Source organism: Oncorhynchus gorbuscha, linkage group LG11 (genome assembly GCF_021184085.1).
Source record: "Oncorhynchus gorbuscha isolate QuinsamMale2020 ecotype Even-year linkage group LG11, OgorEven_v1.0, whole genome shotgun sequence".
Lineage (NCBI taxonomy): Eukaryota > Metazoa > Chordata > Actinopteri > Salmoniformes > Salmonidae > Oncorhynchus > Oncorhynchus gorbuscha.
The window spans coordinates 83263079-83278576 of NC_060183.1; the positions used below are offsets into that span (position 1 = coordinate 83263079).

The 15498-nt window shown below is 47.8% G+C and overlaps 1 protein-coding gene across 1 annotated transcript in view; it reads left to right on the forward strand.

Annotated features, from left to right (window-relative positions):
- LOC123989561 (methyl-CpG-binding domain protein 2-like) overlaps window positions 1-15498 on the forward strand; it is a 104757-nt gene that overhangs the window by 38446 nt on the left and 50813 nt on the right. Inside the window, exon 3 of the mRNA XM_046290675.1 lies at window positions 10893-11030. Coding sequence (XP_046146631.1) covers window positions 10893-11030 — 138 coding nt within the window. The remainder of the gene's footprint in view (window positions 1-10892; window positions 11031-15498) is intronic.

Genomic DNA, 15498 nt, shown 5'->3' on the forward strand with positions numbered 1-15498 from the left:
TGTCAGCCTCACTAGTTGTCTGTCTGTCTGTCAGCCTCACTAGTTGTCTGTCTGTCTCACTAGTTGTCTGTCTGTCAGCCTCACTCAACCATCCGTCTACTTTGAATGTTGTCTGTCTGTCAGCCTCACTAGTTGTCTGTCTGTCTCACTAGTTGTCTGTCTGTCAGCCTCACTAGTTGTCTGTCTGTCTCACTAGTTGTCTGTCTGTCAGCCTCACTCAACCATCCGTCTACTTTGAATGTTGTCTGTCTGTCTGTCTCACTAGTTGTCTGTCTGTCAGCCTCACTAGTTGTCTGTCTGTCTCACTAGTTGTCTATCTGTCTGTCTCACTAGTTGTCTGTCTGTCAGCCTCACTAGTTGTCTGCCTGTCTGTCTCACTAGTTGTCTGTCTGTCAGCCTCACTAGTTGTCTGTCTGTCTGTCTCACTAGTTGTCTGTCTGTCAGCCTCACTAGTTGTCTGTCTGTCAGCCTCACTAGTTGTCTGTCTGTCTCACTAGTTGTCTGTCTGTCAGCCTCACTAGTTGTCTGTCTGTCTGTCTCACTAGTTGTCTGTCTGTCAGCCTCACTAGTTGTCTGTCTGTCTGTCTGTCTGTCTGTCTGTCTGTCTGTCTGTCTGTCTGTCTGTCTGTCTGTCTGTCTGTCTGTCTGTCTGTCTGTCTGTCTGTCTCACTAGTTGTCTGTCTATCTGTCTCACTAGTTGTCTGTCTGTCAGCCTCACTAGTTGTCTGTCTGTCTGTCAGCCTCACTAGTTGTCTGTCTGTCTCACTAGTTGTCTGTCTGTCAGCCTCACTCAACCATCCGTCTACTTTGAATGTTGTCTGTCTGTCAGCCTCACTAGTTGTCTGTCTGTCTCACTAGTTGTCTGTCTGTCAGCCTCACTAGTTGTCTGTCTGTCAGCCTCACTAGTTGTCTGTCTGTCTCACTAGTTGTCTGTCTGTCAGCCTCACTCAACCATCCGTCTACTTTGAATGTTGTCGGTCTGTCTGTCTCACTAGTTGTCTGTCTGTCAGCCTCACTAGTTGTCTGTCTGTCTCACTAGTTGTCTATCTGTCTGTCTCACTAGTTGTCTGTCTGTCAGCCTCACTAGTTGTCTGTCTGTCTCACTAGTTGTCTGTCTGTCAGCCTCACTAGTTGTCTGTCTGTCTGTCTCACTAGTTGTCTGTCTGTCAGCCTCACTAGTTGTCTGTCTGTCAGCCTCACTAGTTGTCTGTCTGTCTCACTAGTTGTCTGTCTGTCAGCCTCACTAGTTGTCTGTCTGTCTGTCTCACTAGTTGTCTGTCTGTCAGCCTCACTAGTTGTCTGTCTGTCTGTCTGTCTGTCTGTCTGTCTGTCTGTCTGTCTGTCTGTCTCACTAGTTGTCTGTCTATCTGTCTCACTAGTTGTCTGTCTGTCAGCCTCACTAGTTGTCTGTCTGTCTGTCAGCCTCACTAGTTGTCTGTCTGTCTCACTAGTTGTCTGTCTGTCAGACTCACTCAACCATCCGTCTACTTTGAATGTTGTCTGTCTGTCAGCCTCACTAGTTGTCTGTCTGTCTCACTAGTTGTCTGTCTGTCAGCCTCACTAGTTGTCTGTCTGTCAGCCTCACTAGTTGTCTGTCTGTCAGCCTCACTCAACCATCCGTCTACTTTGAATGTTGTCTGTCTGTCAGCCTCACTAGTTGTCTGTCTGTCAGCCTCACTAGTTGTCTGTCTGTCTGTCTCACTAGTTGTCTGTCTGTCAGCCTCACTAGTTGTCTGTCTGTCAGCCTCACTAGTTGTCTGTCTGTCTCACTAGTTGTCTGTCTGTCAGCCTCACTAGTTGTCTGTCTGTCAGCCTCACTAGTTGTCTGTCTGTCAGCCTCACTAGTTGTCTGTCTGTCTGTCTCACTAGTTGTCTGTCTGTCTGCCTCACTAGTTGTCTGTCTGTCAGCCTCACTAGTTGTCTGTCTGTCTCACTAGTTGTCTGTCTGTCTGTCTGTCTGTCTGTCTGTCTGTCTGTCTGTCTGTCTGTCTGTCTCACTAGTTGTCTGTCTGTCTGTCTCACTAGTTGTCTGTCTGTCTGTCTCACTAGTTGTCTGTCTGTCTGTCAGCCTCACTAGTTGTCTGTCTGTCAGCCTCACTAGTTGTCTGTCTGTCTGTCTCACTAGTTGTCTGTCTGTCTGTCTCACTAGTTGTCTGTCTGTCTGTCTCACTAGTTGTCTGTCTGTCTGTCAGCCTCACTAGTTGTCTGTCTGTCTGTCAGCCTCACTAGTTGTCTGTCTGTCTGTCTGCCTCACTAGTTGTCTGTCTGTCTGTCTCACTAGTTGTCTGTCTGTCTCACTAGTTGTCTGTCTGTCAGCCTCACTAGTTGTCTGTCTGTCTCACTAGTTGTCTGTCTGTCAGCCTCACTAGTTGTCTGTCTGTCTGTCTCACTAGTTGTCTGTCTGTCAGCCTCACTAGTTGTCTGTCTGTCTGTCTCACTAGTTGTCTGTCTGTCAGCCTCACTAGTTGTCTGTCTGTCTGTCTGTCTGTCTGTCTGTCTGTCTGTCTGTCTGTCTGTCTGTCTGTCTCACTAGTTGTCTGTCTGTCAGCCTCACTAGTTGTCTGTCTCTCTGCCTCACTAGTTGTCTGTCTGTCAGCCTCACTAGTTGTCTGTCTGTCTGTCTGTCTGTCTGTCTGTCTGTCTGTCTGTCTGTCTGTCTGTCTGTCTGTCTGTCTGTCTGTCTGTCTGTCTGTCTGTCTGTCTGTCTCACTAGTTGTCTGTCTATCTGTCTCACTAGTTGTCTGTCTGTCAGCCTCACTAGTTGTCTGTCTGTCTGTCAGCCTCACTAGTTGTCTGTCTGTCTCACTAGTTGTCTGTCTGTCAGCCTCACTCAACCATCCGTCTACTTTGAATGTTGTCTGTCTGTCAGCCTCACTAGTTGTCTGTCTGTCTCACTAGTTGTCTGTCTGTCAGCCTCACTAGTTGTCTGTCTGTCAGCCTCACTGTCTGTCTCACTAGTTGTCTGTCTGTCAGCCTCACTCAGTTGTGTTGTCGGTCTGTCTGTCTCACTAGTTGTCTGTCTGTCAGCCTCACTAGTTGTCTGTCTGTCTCACTAGTTGTCTATCTGTCTGTCTCACTAGTTGTCTGTCTGTCAGCCTCACTAGTTGTCTGTCTGTCTCACTAGTTGTCTGTCTGTCAGCCTCACTAGTTGTCTGTCTGTCTGTCTCACTAGTTGTCTGTCTGTCAGCCTCACTAGTTGTCTGTCTGTCAGCCTCACTAGTTGTCTGTCTGTCTCACTAGTTGTCTGTCTGTCAGCCTCACTAGTTGTCTGTCTGTCTGTCTCACTAGTTGTCTGTCTGTCAGCCTCACTAGTTGTCTGTCTGTCTGTCTGTCTGTTGTCTGTCTGTCTGTCTCACTGTCTGTCTGTCTGTCTGTCTGTCTGTCTGTCTGTCTGTCTGTCTGTCTGTCTGTCTCACTAGTTGTCTGTCTATCTGTCTCACTAGTTGTCTGTCTGTCAGCCTCACTAGTTGTCTGTCTGTCTGTCAGCCTCACTAGTTGTCTGTCTGTCTCACTAGTTGTCTGTCTGTCAGACTCACTCAGTTCCGTCTGTTGTCTGTCTGTCAGCCTCACTAGTTGTCTGTCTGTCTGTCTCACTAGTTGTCTGTCTGTCAGCCTCACTAGTTGTTTGTCTGTCAGCCTCACTAGTTGTCTGTCTGTCTCAGTTGTCTGTCTGTCTCACTCAGTTGTCTGTCTGTCAGCCTCACTAGTTGTCTGTCTGTCAGCCTCACTAGTTGTCTCACTAGTTGTCTGTCTGTCTGTCTCACTAGTTGTCTGTCTGTCTGCCTCACTAGTTGTCTGTCTGTCAGCCTCACTAGTTGTCTGTCTGTCTCACTAGTTGTCTGTCTGTCTGTCTCACTAGTTGTCTGTCTGTCTGTCTCACTAGTTGTCTGTCTGTCTGTCTCACTAGTTGTCTGTCTGTCTGTCAGCCTCACTAGTTGTCTGTCTGTCTGTCTGTCTGTCTCTCTAGTTGTCTGTCTGTCTGTCTCACTAGCCTGTCTGTCTCACTAGTTGTCTGTCTGTCTGTCAGCCTCACTAGTTGTCTGTCTCACTCAGTTGTCTGTCTGTCTGTCTGCCTCACTAGTTGTCTGTCTGTCTGCCTCACTAGTTGTCTGTCTGTCTGTCTCACTAGTTGTCTGTCTGTCTCACTAGTTGTCTGTCTGTCAGCCTCACTAGTTGTCTGTCTGTCTCACTAGTTGTCTGTCTGTCAGCCTCACTAGTTGTCTGTCTGTCTGTCTCACTAGTTGTCTGTCTGTCAGCCTCACTAGTTGTCTGTCTGTCTGTCTCACTAGTTGTCTGTCTGTCAGCCTCACTAGTTGTCTGTCTGTCTGTCTGTCTGTCTGTCTGTCTGTCTGTCTGTCTGTCTGTCTGTCTGTCTCACTAGTTGTCTGTCTGTCAGCCTCACTAGTTGTCTGTCTCTCTGCCTCACTAGTTGTCTGTCTGTCAGCCTCACTAGTTGTCTGTCTGTCTCACTAGTTGTCTGTCTGTCAGCCTCACTAGTTGTCTGTCTGTCAGCCTCACTAGTTGTCTGTCTGTCAGCCTCACTAGTTGTCTGTCTGTCAGCCTCACTAGTTGTCTGTCTGTCTGTCTCACTAGTTGTCTGTCTGTCTGCCTCACTAGTTGTCTGTCTGTCAGCCTCACTAGTTGTCTGTCTGTCTCACTAGTTGTCTGTCTGTCTGTCTGTCTGTCTGTCTGTCTGTCTCACTAGTTGTCTGTCTGTCTGTCTCACTAGTTGTCTGTCTGTCTGTCTCACTAGTTGTCTGTCTGTCAGCCTCACTAGTTGTCTGTCTGTCAGCCTCACTAGTTGTCTGTCTGTCTGTCTCACTAGTTGTCTGTCTGTCTGTCTCACTAGTTGTCTGTCTGTCTGTCTCACTAGTTGTCTGTCTGTCAGTCTCACTAGTTGTCTGTCTGTCTGTCAGCCTCACTAGTTGTCTGTCTGTCTGTCTGCCTCACTAGTTGTCTGTCTGCCTCACTAGTTGTCTGTCTGTCTGTCTGTCTCACTAGTTGTCTGTCTGTCTCACTAGTTGTCTGTCTGTCAGCCTCACTAGTTGTCTGTCTGTCTCACTAGTTGTCTGTCTGTCAGCCTCACTAGTTGTCTGTCTGTCTGTCTCACTAGTTGTCTGTCTGTCAGCCTCACTAGTTGTCTGTCTGTCTGTCTCACTAGTTGTCTGTCTGTCAGCCTCACTAGTTGTCTGTCTGTCTGTCTGTCTCACTAGTTGTCTGTCTCTCTGCCTCACTAGTTGTCTGTCTGTCTGTCTCACTAGTTGTCTGTCTGTCTCACTAGTTGTCTGTCTGTCTGTCTCACTAGTTGTCTGTCTGTCAGCCTCACTAGTTGTCTGTCTGTCTGTCTCACTAGTTGTCTGTCTGTCTGTCTCACTAGTTGTCTGTCTGTCAGCCTCACTAGTTGTCTGTCTGTCAGCCTCACTAGTTGTCTGTCTGTCTGTCAGCCTCACTAGTTGTCTGTCTGTCTCACTAGTTGTCTGTCTGTCAGCCTCACTCAACCATCCGTCTACTTTGAATGTTGTCTGTCTGTCAGCCTCACTAGTTGTCTGTCTGTCTCACTAGTTGTCTGTCTGTCAGCCTCACTAGTTGTCTGTCTGTCAGCCTCACTAGTTGTCTGTCTGTCTCACTAGTTGTCTGTCTGTCAGCCTCACTCAACCATCCGTCTACTTTGAATGTTGTCTGTCTGTCAGCCTCACTAGTTGTCTGTCTGTCAGCCTCACTAGTTGTCTGTCTGTCTGTCTCACTAGTTGTCTGTCTGTCAGCCTCACTAGTTGTCTGTCTGTCTCACTAGTTGTCTGTCTGTCAGCCTCACTAGTTGTCTGTCTGTCAGCCTCACTAGTTGTCTGTCTGTCAGCCTCACTAGTTGTCTGTCTGTCAGCCTCACTAGTTGTCTGTCTGTCTCACTAGTTGTCTGTCTGTCAGCCTCACTAGTTGTCCGTCTGTCAGCCTCACTAGTTGTCTGTCTGTCTGTCTCACTAGTTGTCTGTCTGTCTGCCTCACTAGTTGTCTGTCTGTCAGCCTCACTAGTTGTCTGTCTGTCTCACTAGTTGTCTGTCTGTCTGTCTGTCTCACTAGTTGTCTGTCTGTCTGTCTCACTAGTTGTCTGTCTGTCTGTCTCACTAGTTGTCTGTCTGTCTCACTAGTTGTCTGTCTGTCAGCCTCACTAGTTGTCTGTCTGTCTCTCACTAGTTGTCTGTCTGTCAGCCTCACTAGTTGTCTGTCTGTCTGTCTCACTAGTTGTCTGTCTGTCTGTCTCACTAGTTGTCTGTCTGTCAGCCTCACTAGTTGTCTGTCTGTCTGTCTGTCTCACTAGTTGTCTGTCTCTCTGCCTCACTAGTTGTCTGTCTGTCTGTCTCACTAGTTGTCTGTCTGTCTCACTAGTTGTCTGTCTGTCAGCCTCACTAGTTGTCTGTCTGTCTGTCTCACTAGTTGTCTGTCTGTCTGTCTGTCTGTCTCACTAGTTGTCTGTCTGTCAGCCTCACTAGTTGTCTGTATGTCTGCCTCACTAGTTGTCTGTCTGTCTCACTAGTTGTCTGTCTGTCTGCCTCACTAGTTGTCTGTACGTCTGCCTCACTAGTTGTCTGTCTCTCTGCCTCACTAGTTGTCTGTCTGTCAGCCTCACTAGTTGTCTGTCTGTCTGTCTGTCTCACTAGTTGTCTGTCTGTCAGCCTCACTAGTTGTCTGTCTGTCTGTCTGTCTCACTAGTTGTCTGCCTGTCAGCCTCACTAGTTGTCTGTCTCTCTGCCTCACTAGTTGTCTGTCTGTCTGTCTCACTAGTTGTCTGTCTGTCTGTCTCACTAGTTGTCTGTCTGTCAGCCTCACTAGTTGTCTGTCTGTCTCACTAGTTGTCTGTCTGTCAGCCTCACTAGTTGTCTGTCTGTCTGTCTCACTAGTTGTCTGTCTGTCAGCCTCACTAGTTGTCTGTCTGTCTCACTAGTTGTCTGTCTGTCAGCCTCACTAGTTGTCTGTCTGTCTCACTAGTTGTCTGTCTGTCAGCCTCACTAGTTGTCTGTCTGTCAGCCTCACTAGTTGTCTGTCTGTCAGCCTCACTAGTTGTCTGTCTGTCAGCCTCACTAGTTGTCTGTCTGTCTGTCTCACTAGTTGTCTGTCTGTCAGCCTCACTAGTTGTCTGTCTGTCAGCCTCACTAGTTGTCTATCTCTCTGCCTCACTAGTAGTCTGTCTGCCTCACTAGTTGTCTGTCTGTCTGCCTCACTAGTTGTTTGAATCGCAAACTTGTTTTCAGTGTTTCAGTGTTGATAGTTTCTATAGAAACGGTCACTGACTATAGTGTTGATAGTTTCTATAGAAACGGTCACTGACCTTAGTGTTGATAGTTTCTATAGAAACGGTCACTGACCTTAGTGTTGATAGTTTCTATAGAAACGGTCACTGACTATAGTGTTGATAGTTTCTATAGAAACGGTCACTGACTATAGTGTTGATAGTTTCTATAGAAACGGTCACTGACCTTAGTGTTGATAGTTTCTATAGAAACGGTCACTGACTATAGTGTTGATAGTTTCTATAGAAACGGTCACTGACTATAGTGTTGATAGTTTCTATAGAAACGGTCACTATAGTGTTGATAGTTTCTCTAGTGTTGATAGTTTCTATAGAAACGGTCACTGACCATAGTGTTGATAGTTTCTATAGAAACGGTCACTGACTCTAGTGTTGATAGTTTCTATAGAAACGGTCACTGACTCTAGTGTTGATAGTTTCTATAGAAACGGTCACTGACCTTAGTGTTGATAGTTTCTATAGAAACGGTCACTGACCTTAGTGTTGATAGTTTCTATAGAAACGGTCACTGACTCTAGTGTTGATAGTTTCTATAGAAACGGTCACTGACCTTAGTGTTGATAGTTTCTATAGAAACGGTCACTGACCTTAGTGTTGATAGTTTCTATAGAAACGGTCACTGACTCTAGTGTTGATAGTTTCTATAGAAACGGTCACTGAACTTAGTGTTGATAGTTTCTATAGAAACGGTCACTGACTCTAGTGTTGATAGTTTCTATAGAAACATTTACATTACATTTAAGTCATTTAGCAGACGCTCTTATCCAGAGCGACTTACAAATTGGTGCATTCACCTTATGACATCGAGTGGAACAGTCACTTTACAATAGTGCATCTAAATCTTAAAGGGGGGGGTGAGAGGGATTACTAGGCAACTAGGCAAGTCAGTTACCTCGCTGGACTTCATGTTTTTTATTTAATTTTATCCTTTATTTAACTAGGCAAGTCAGTTAAGAACAAATTCTTATTTTCAATGACAGCCTAGGAACAATGGGTTAACTGCCTGTTCAGGGGCAGAACGACAGATTTGTACCTTGTCAGCTCAGGGGTTTGAACTTGCAACCTTCCGGTTACTAGTACAACACTCTTAACCACTAGGCTACCCTGTCGCCCCAGACAATACATGTATGTTTTGTTCGATAAAGTTCATATTTATATCCAAAAACCTCAGTTTACATTGGCTCCAAAACATCCGGTTATTTTGCAGAGAGCCACATCAATTTACAGAAATACTCATCATAAATGTTGATGAAAATACAAGTGTTATGCATGGAACTTTAGATAAACTTCTCCTTAAAGCAACCACTGTGTCAGATTTCGGAAAAGCACACAATACACACACACACAATAATCTGAGTACAGCGCTCAAACAACAAAACAAGCCATACAGATATGTTGTGGAGTCAACAGAAGTCAGAAATAGCATTATAAATATTCGCTTACCTTTGATGATCTTCGTCAGAATGCACTCCCAGGAATCCCAGTTCCACAATAAATGTTTGATTTGTTCGATAAAGTCCATAATTTATGTCCAAATACCTCCTTTTTGTTCGCGCGTTTAGTACACAATCCAAACTCACAAGGTGCGGGCAAGTCTAGGCGAAAGTTCAGGCGGTCACTGACCTTAGTGTTGATAGTTTCTGATTCAGCAGTTTTGCAAGGCGTTTTCTGTTTACTTTTGCTTATGACACTGCTGATTGGCTCAGTCGTTTCTTGCCACACAGTGATTACTGTAATAAATGTCATTAGGAACCTGATCAAACCAGTGTAACGTTATGCCCTGTGCTTGCTAGAGGTAGACGAGATCTCATGCCCCGCAGTGGCTGTGGCAGTTCTGCTGAATGTGTTTAACACGATCAGCTAGAAAAAGAGGAGCGCACGAGAAAAAGAGGAGCGCACGAGAAAAGGAGGAGCGCACGAGAAAAGGAGGAGCGCACGAGAAAAGGAGGAGCGCACGAGAAAAGGAGGAGCGCACGAGAAAAGGAGGGGCGCACGAGAAAAAGAGGGGCGCATGGGAAAAGGAGGAGCGCACGAGAAAAGGAGGAGCGCACGAGAAAAGGAGGAGCGCACGAGAAAAGGAGGAGTGTACGAGAAAAGGAGGAGCGCACGAGAAAAGGAGGAGCGCACGAGTGCCCAAAGCAGGGGGATGAGGGGCGGTGGAGGGGTGGCAAACTATTAAAAGGAAGGTTCGGCTACCCAGACTATTTGCATTGTGTGCCCCCCCAACCCCTCTTTTTACACTGCTGCTACTCTCTGTTTATCATATATGCATAGTCACTATAACTATACATTCATGTACATACTACCTCAATTGGCCTGACCAACCAGTGCTCCTGCACATTGACTAACCAGGCTATCTGCACTCACTACTTACTGTATATAGCCTCTACTCTATATAGTCTCTCTACTGTATATAGCCTGTCTACTGTTTATAGCCTCTCTACTGTATATAGCCTCTCTACTCTATAATAGCCTCTCTACTGTATATAGCCTCTCTACTCTATATAGCCTCTCTACTGTATATAGCCTCTCTACTGTATATAGCCTCTCTACTGTATATAGCCTCTCTACTGTATATAGCCTCTCTACTGTATATAGCCTCTCTACTGCCTCTATATATAGCTCTCTACTGTATATAGCCTCTCTACTATATAGCTGTATATAGCCTCTCTACTGTATATAGCCTCTCTGTATATAGCCTCTCTACTGTATATAGCCTCTCTACTGTATATAGCCTCTCTACTCTATATAGCCTCTCTACTCTATATAGCCTCTCTACTCTATATAGCCTCTCTACTCTATATAGCCTCTCTACTGTATATAGCCTCTACTGTATATAGCCTCTCTACTGTATATAGCCTCTCTACTCTATATATAGCCTCTCTACTGTATATAGCCTCTCTACTGTATATAGCCTCTCTACTCTATATAGCCTCTACTGTATATAGCCTCACTACTGTATATAGCCTCTCTATATAGCTCTACTATATAGCCTCTACTGTATATAGCCTCACTACTCTATATAGCCTCTCTACTGTATATAGCCTCTCTACTGTATATAGCCTCTCTACTCTCTACTCTATATAGCCTCTCTACTGTATATAGCCTCTCTACTCTATATAGCCTCTCTACTGTATATAGCCTCTCTACTCTATATAGCCTCTACTCTATATCTCTACTGTATATAGCCTCTCTACTGTATATAGCCTCTCTACTGTATATAGCCTCACTACTGTATATAGCCTCTCTACTCTATATAGCCTCTCTACTGTATATAGCCTCTCTACTGTATATAGCCTCTCTACTGTATATAGCCTCTCTACTGTATATAGCCTCACTACTGTATATAGCCTCTCTACTCTATATAGCCTCTCTACTCTATATAGCCTCTCTACTCTATATAGCCTCTCTACTGTATATATCCTCTACTCTATATAGCCTCTCTACTCTATATAGCCTCTCTACTCTATATAGCCTCTCTACTGTATGTAGCCTCTCTACTGTATATAGCCCCTCTACTGTATATAGCCTCTCTACTCTATATAGCATCTCTCCTGTCGTTTAATTGAGTCACTCTTCTCCTTTTAAGGGTAAACCAGACCTGAACACAGGACTTCCTATCAGACAGACAGCCTCCATCTTTAAGCAGCCCGTCACCAAAGTGGTGAACCACCCCAGCAACAAGGTGAAGACAGACCTGCAGAGAGCCACAGAGCAGCCCAGACAGGTGAGACACACACACACACACACACACACACACACACACACACACACACACACACACACACACACACACACACACACACACACACACACACACACACACACACACACACACACACACACACACTTGGAAAAGAGTTTCAAATGAAGACTCAAGTTGTGAGTTTTTGAACTGGTGTGCAGGCAGTTCAGTCTCCTGACACCAGTATCACAGCCTCTCATTGTCTAGTGGCTACTACGTAGGCTAGCCACAACGTCATACTAGTTACACAGTAGAGCAAAGCCCACTAAACCTATTATGTAACCGAACCAGGGTGTCATGTCTGGCACCGACCACTAGAGGATGCTAACGGACCACAGATGTAGAGCTGTAGCTGCTTACTGTGTTACAGCAGCACCACACTGAGACTGGGACTGTAGGAGCTGTTATAGAGGCAGTCATAGCCGCTATAGAGCCAGTCATAGCCGCTATAGAGCCAGTCATAGCCATGATAGAGCCAGTCATAGCCGCTATAGAGCCAGTCATAGCCGCTATAGAGCCAGTCATAGCCACTATAGAGCCAGTCATAGCCGCTATAGAGCCAGTCATAGCCACTATAGAGCCAGTCATAGCCGCTATAGAGCCAGTCATAGCCGCTATAGAGCCAGTCATAGCCACTATAGAGCCAGTCATAGCCACTATAGAGCCAGTCATAGCCGCTATAGAGCCAGTCATAGCCGCTATAGAGCCAGTCATAGCCACTATAGAGCCAGTCATAGCCATGATAGAGCCAGTCATAGCCGCTATAGAGCCAGTAGGCCCAGTCTACCCTGAGTAACATAAATTACAGACCAGTAGGCCCAGTCTAACCTGAGTAGCAGAGATGACAGACCGGTAGGCCCAGTCTACCCTGAGTAGCTGTCCAGTCTACAGACCACTAGGTCCAGTCGACCCTGAGTAGCTGCCCAGTCTACAGACCACTGGGTCCAGTCTACAGACCACTGGGTCCAGTCTACAGACCACTAGGTCCAGTCTACCCTAATGAGCAGAGATGACAGACCAGTAGGCACAGTCTACCCTGAGTAGCAGAAATGACAGACCGGTAGGCCCAGTCTACCCTGAATAGCAGAGATGACAGACCGGTAGGCCCAGTCTACCCTGAGTAGCTGCCCAGTCTACAGACCGGTAGGCCCAGTCTACCCTGAGAATCTGCCCAGTCTACAGACCACTAGGTCCAGTCTACTCTGTACAGAGAGCAGTGAATCACAGTTAGTGTGGGTGGAATTGATGCGCAGGTGGATGTTTTTGTGCGTGTGCTGCTCTTTTTTACTGGGATCGATAGCGCGTGTGTGTGTGTGTGTGTGTGTGTGTGTGTGTGTGTGTGTGTGTGTGTGTGTGTGTGTGTGTGTGTGTGTGTGTTATCATATACATGATGAAGCCTCACCAGATGAATGCCAGTCAGTCAGTCAGCCAGCCAGCCAGCCAGCCACATAGTCAGTCAGCCAACCATTCACTTAGTCAGTTAGTCAGCCAGCCAGTCAGTCACTTAGTCAGTTAGTCAGCCAGCCAGTCAGTCACTTAGTCAGCCAGCCGGTCACTTAGTCAGTTAGTCAGCCAGCCAGTTAGTGAGTCAGCCAGTCAGTCACTTAGTCAGCCAGCCAGTCACATAGTCAGCCAGCCAGCCAGTCAGTCATTTAGTCAGCCAGTCAGTCACTTAGTCAGCCAGCCAGCCAGTCAGTTAGTCAGCCAGCCAGTCAGTCACTTAGTCAGCCAGCCAGCCAGTCAGTCACTTAGCCAGCCAGCCAGTCAGCCAGCCAGTCAGTCACATAGTCAGCCAGCCAGCCAGTCAGTCACTTAGCCAGCCAGTCAGTTAGTCAGCCAGCCAGTCAGTCACTTAGTCAGCCAGCCAGTCAGTCACTTAGTCAGCCAGCCAGTCAGTCACTTAGTCAGCCAGCCAGTCAGTCACTTAGTCAGCCAGCCAGTCAGTCACTTAGTCAGCCAGCCAGCCAGTGAGTCACTTAGCCAGCCAGCCAGTCAGCCAGCCAGCCAGTCAGTCACATAGTCAGCCAGTCAGTCACTTAGTCAGCCAGCCAGTCAGTCACTTAGTCAACCAGTCAGTCACTTAGTCAGCCAGCTAGTCAGTCACTTAGTCAGCCAGCCAGCCAGTCAGTTAGTCAGTCAGTCAGCCAGCCAGTCAGTCACTTAGTCAGCCAGCCAGTCAGTCACTTAGTCAGCCAGCCAGCCAGTCACCTAGTCAGCCAGCCAGCCAGCCAGTCACATAGTCAGCCAGCCAGCCAGCCAGTCACATAGTCAGTCAGCCAACCATTCACTTAGTCAGCCAGTCAGCCAGCCAGCCAGTCAGTCACTTAGTCAGCCAGTCAGTCACATAGTCAGTCAGCCAGCCAGTCACTTAGTCAGCCAGCCAGCCAGCCAGCCAGCCAGTCACATAGTCAGCTAGCCAGCCAGCCAGTCACATAGTCAGCCAGCCAGCCAGCCAGTCACATAGTCAGTCAGCCAGCCAGTCAGTCACTTAGTCAGCCAGTCAGTCACTTAGTCAGCCAGTCAGTCACTTAGTCAGCCAGCCAGCCAGTCACTTAGCCAGCCAGCCAGTCAGCCAGCCAGCCAGTCAGTCACATAGTCAGCCAGCCAGTCACATAGTCAGCCAGCCAGCCAGTCAGTCACTTAGTCAGCCAGTCAGTCACTTAGTCAGCCAGCCAGCCAGTCAGTTAGTCAGCCAGCCAGTCAGTCACTTAGTCAGCCAGCCAGCCAGTCAGTCACTTAGCCAGCCAGCCAGTCAGCCAGCCAGCCAGCCAGCCAGTCAGTCACATAGTCAGCCAGCCAGCCAGTCAGTCACTTAGCCAGCCAGTCAGTTAGTCAGCCAGCCAGTCAGTCACTTAGTCAGCCAGCCAGTCAGTCACTTAGTCAGCCAGCCAGTCAGTCACTTAGTCAGCCAGCCAGTCAGTCACTTAGTCAGCCAGCCAGTCAGTCACTTAGCCAGCCAGCCAGTCAGCCAGCCAGCCAGTCAGTCACATAGTCAGCCAGTCAGTCACTTAGTCAGCCAGCCAGTCAGTCACTTAGTCAACCAGTCAGTCACTTAGTCAGCCAGCTAGTCAGTCACTTAGTCAGCCAGCCAGCCAGTCAGTTAGTCAGTCAGTCAGTCAGCCAGCCAGTCAGTCACTTAGTCAGCCAGCCAGTCAGTCACTTAGTCAGCCAGCCAGCCAGTCACCTAGTCAGCCAGCCAGCCAGCCAGTCACATAGTCAGCCAGCCAGCCAACCAGTCACATAGTCAGTCAGCCAACCATTCACTTAGTCAGCCAGTCAGCCAGCCAGCCAGTCAGTCACTTAGTCAGCCAGTCAGTCACATAGTCAGTCAGCCAGCCAGTCACTTAGTCAGCCAGCCAGCCAGCCAGCCAGCCAGTCACATAGTCAGCTAGCCAGCCAGCCAGTCACATAGTCAGCCAGCCAGCCAGCCAGTCACATAGTCAGTCAGCCAGCCAGCCAGTCAGTCACTTAGTCAGCCAGTCAGTCACTTAGTCAGCCAGTCAGTCACTTAGTCAGCCAGCCAGCCAGTCACTTAGCCAGCCAGCCAGTCAGCCAGCCAGCCAGTCAGTCACATAGTCAGCCAGCCAGCCAGTCAGTCACTTAGTCAGCCAGCCAACCAGTCTGTTAGTCAGTCAGCCAGTCAGTCACTTAGCCAGCCAGCCAGTCAGCCAGCCAGCCAGTCAGTCACATAGTCAGCCAGCCAGTCACATAGTCAGCCAGCCAGCCAGTCAGTCACTTAGTCAGCCAGTCAGTCACTTAGTCAGCCAGTCAGTCACTTAGTCAGCCAGCCAGTCAGTGACTTAGTCAGCCAGCCTGTCAGCCAGCCAGCCAGCCAGCCAGCCAGCCAGTCAGTCACGGGGAGGGTTAATGTAATGTATCAGGTAATTCTCTCTCTCTCCCACCAATAGGCTGCTTCTGTGTCGTTGGGACAATCTGCCAACTCAGCAAATTCTGTTCCCATGACACCCACCCCATCTCCTTGTTGCCGGGGAGATCATTCTGTCCCCCTACACACACAGCTATGTCTTACTATACTTGTGAGAACTTTTTAGAGACCAACAATTGATTACCATTCAAAATCACATTTTCCCTTACCAATAATGCAGTGCCTGAATGTCTTGAATCAGCAGCAAAGCAGGGTTTGTTGTTGTTAGGTTTGGGCTGTGTTAACTACCGCTATATGTGTGTCTGAAGACAGTGAGGGACGTTTAGACTTGCTGCTGTGTCTGAGGACAGTGAGGGACGTTTAGGTTAGCTGCTGTGTCTGAGGACAGTGAGGGACGTTGATGTTAGCTGCTGTGTCTGAGGACAGTGAGGGACGTTTAGGTTAGCTGCTGTGTTTGTGGTCTGAGGACAGTGAGGGACGTTTAGGTTAGCTGCTGTGTCTGAGGACAGTGAGGGACGTTTAGACTAGCTGCTGTGTCTGAGGACAGTGAGGGACGTTTAGACT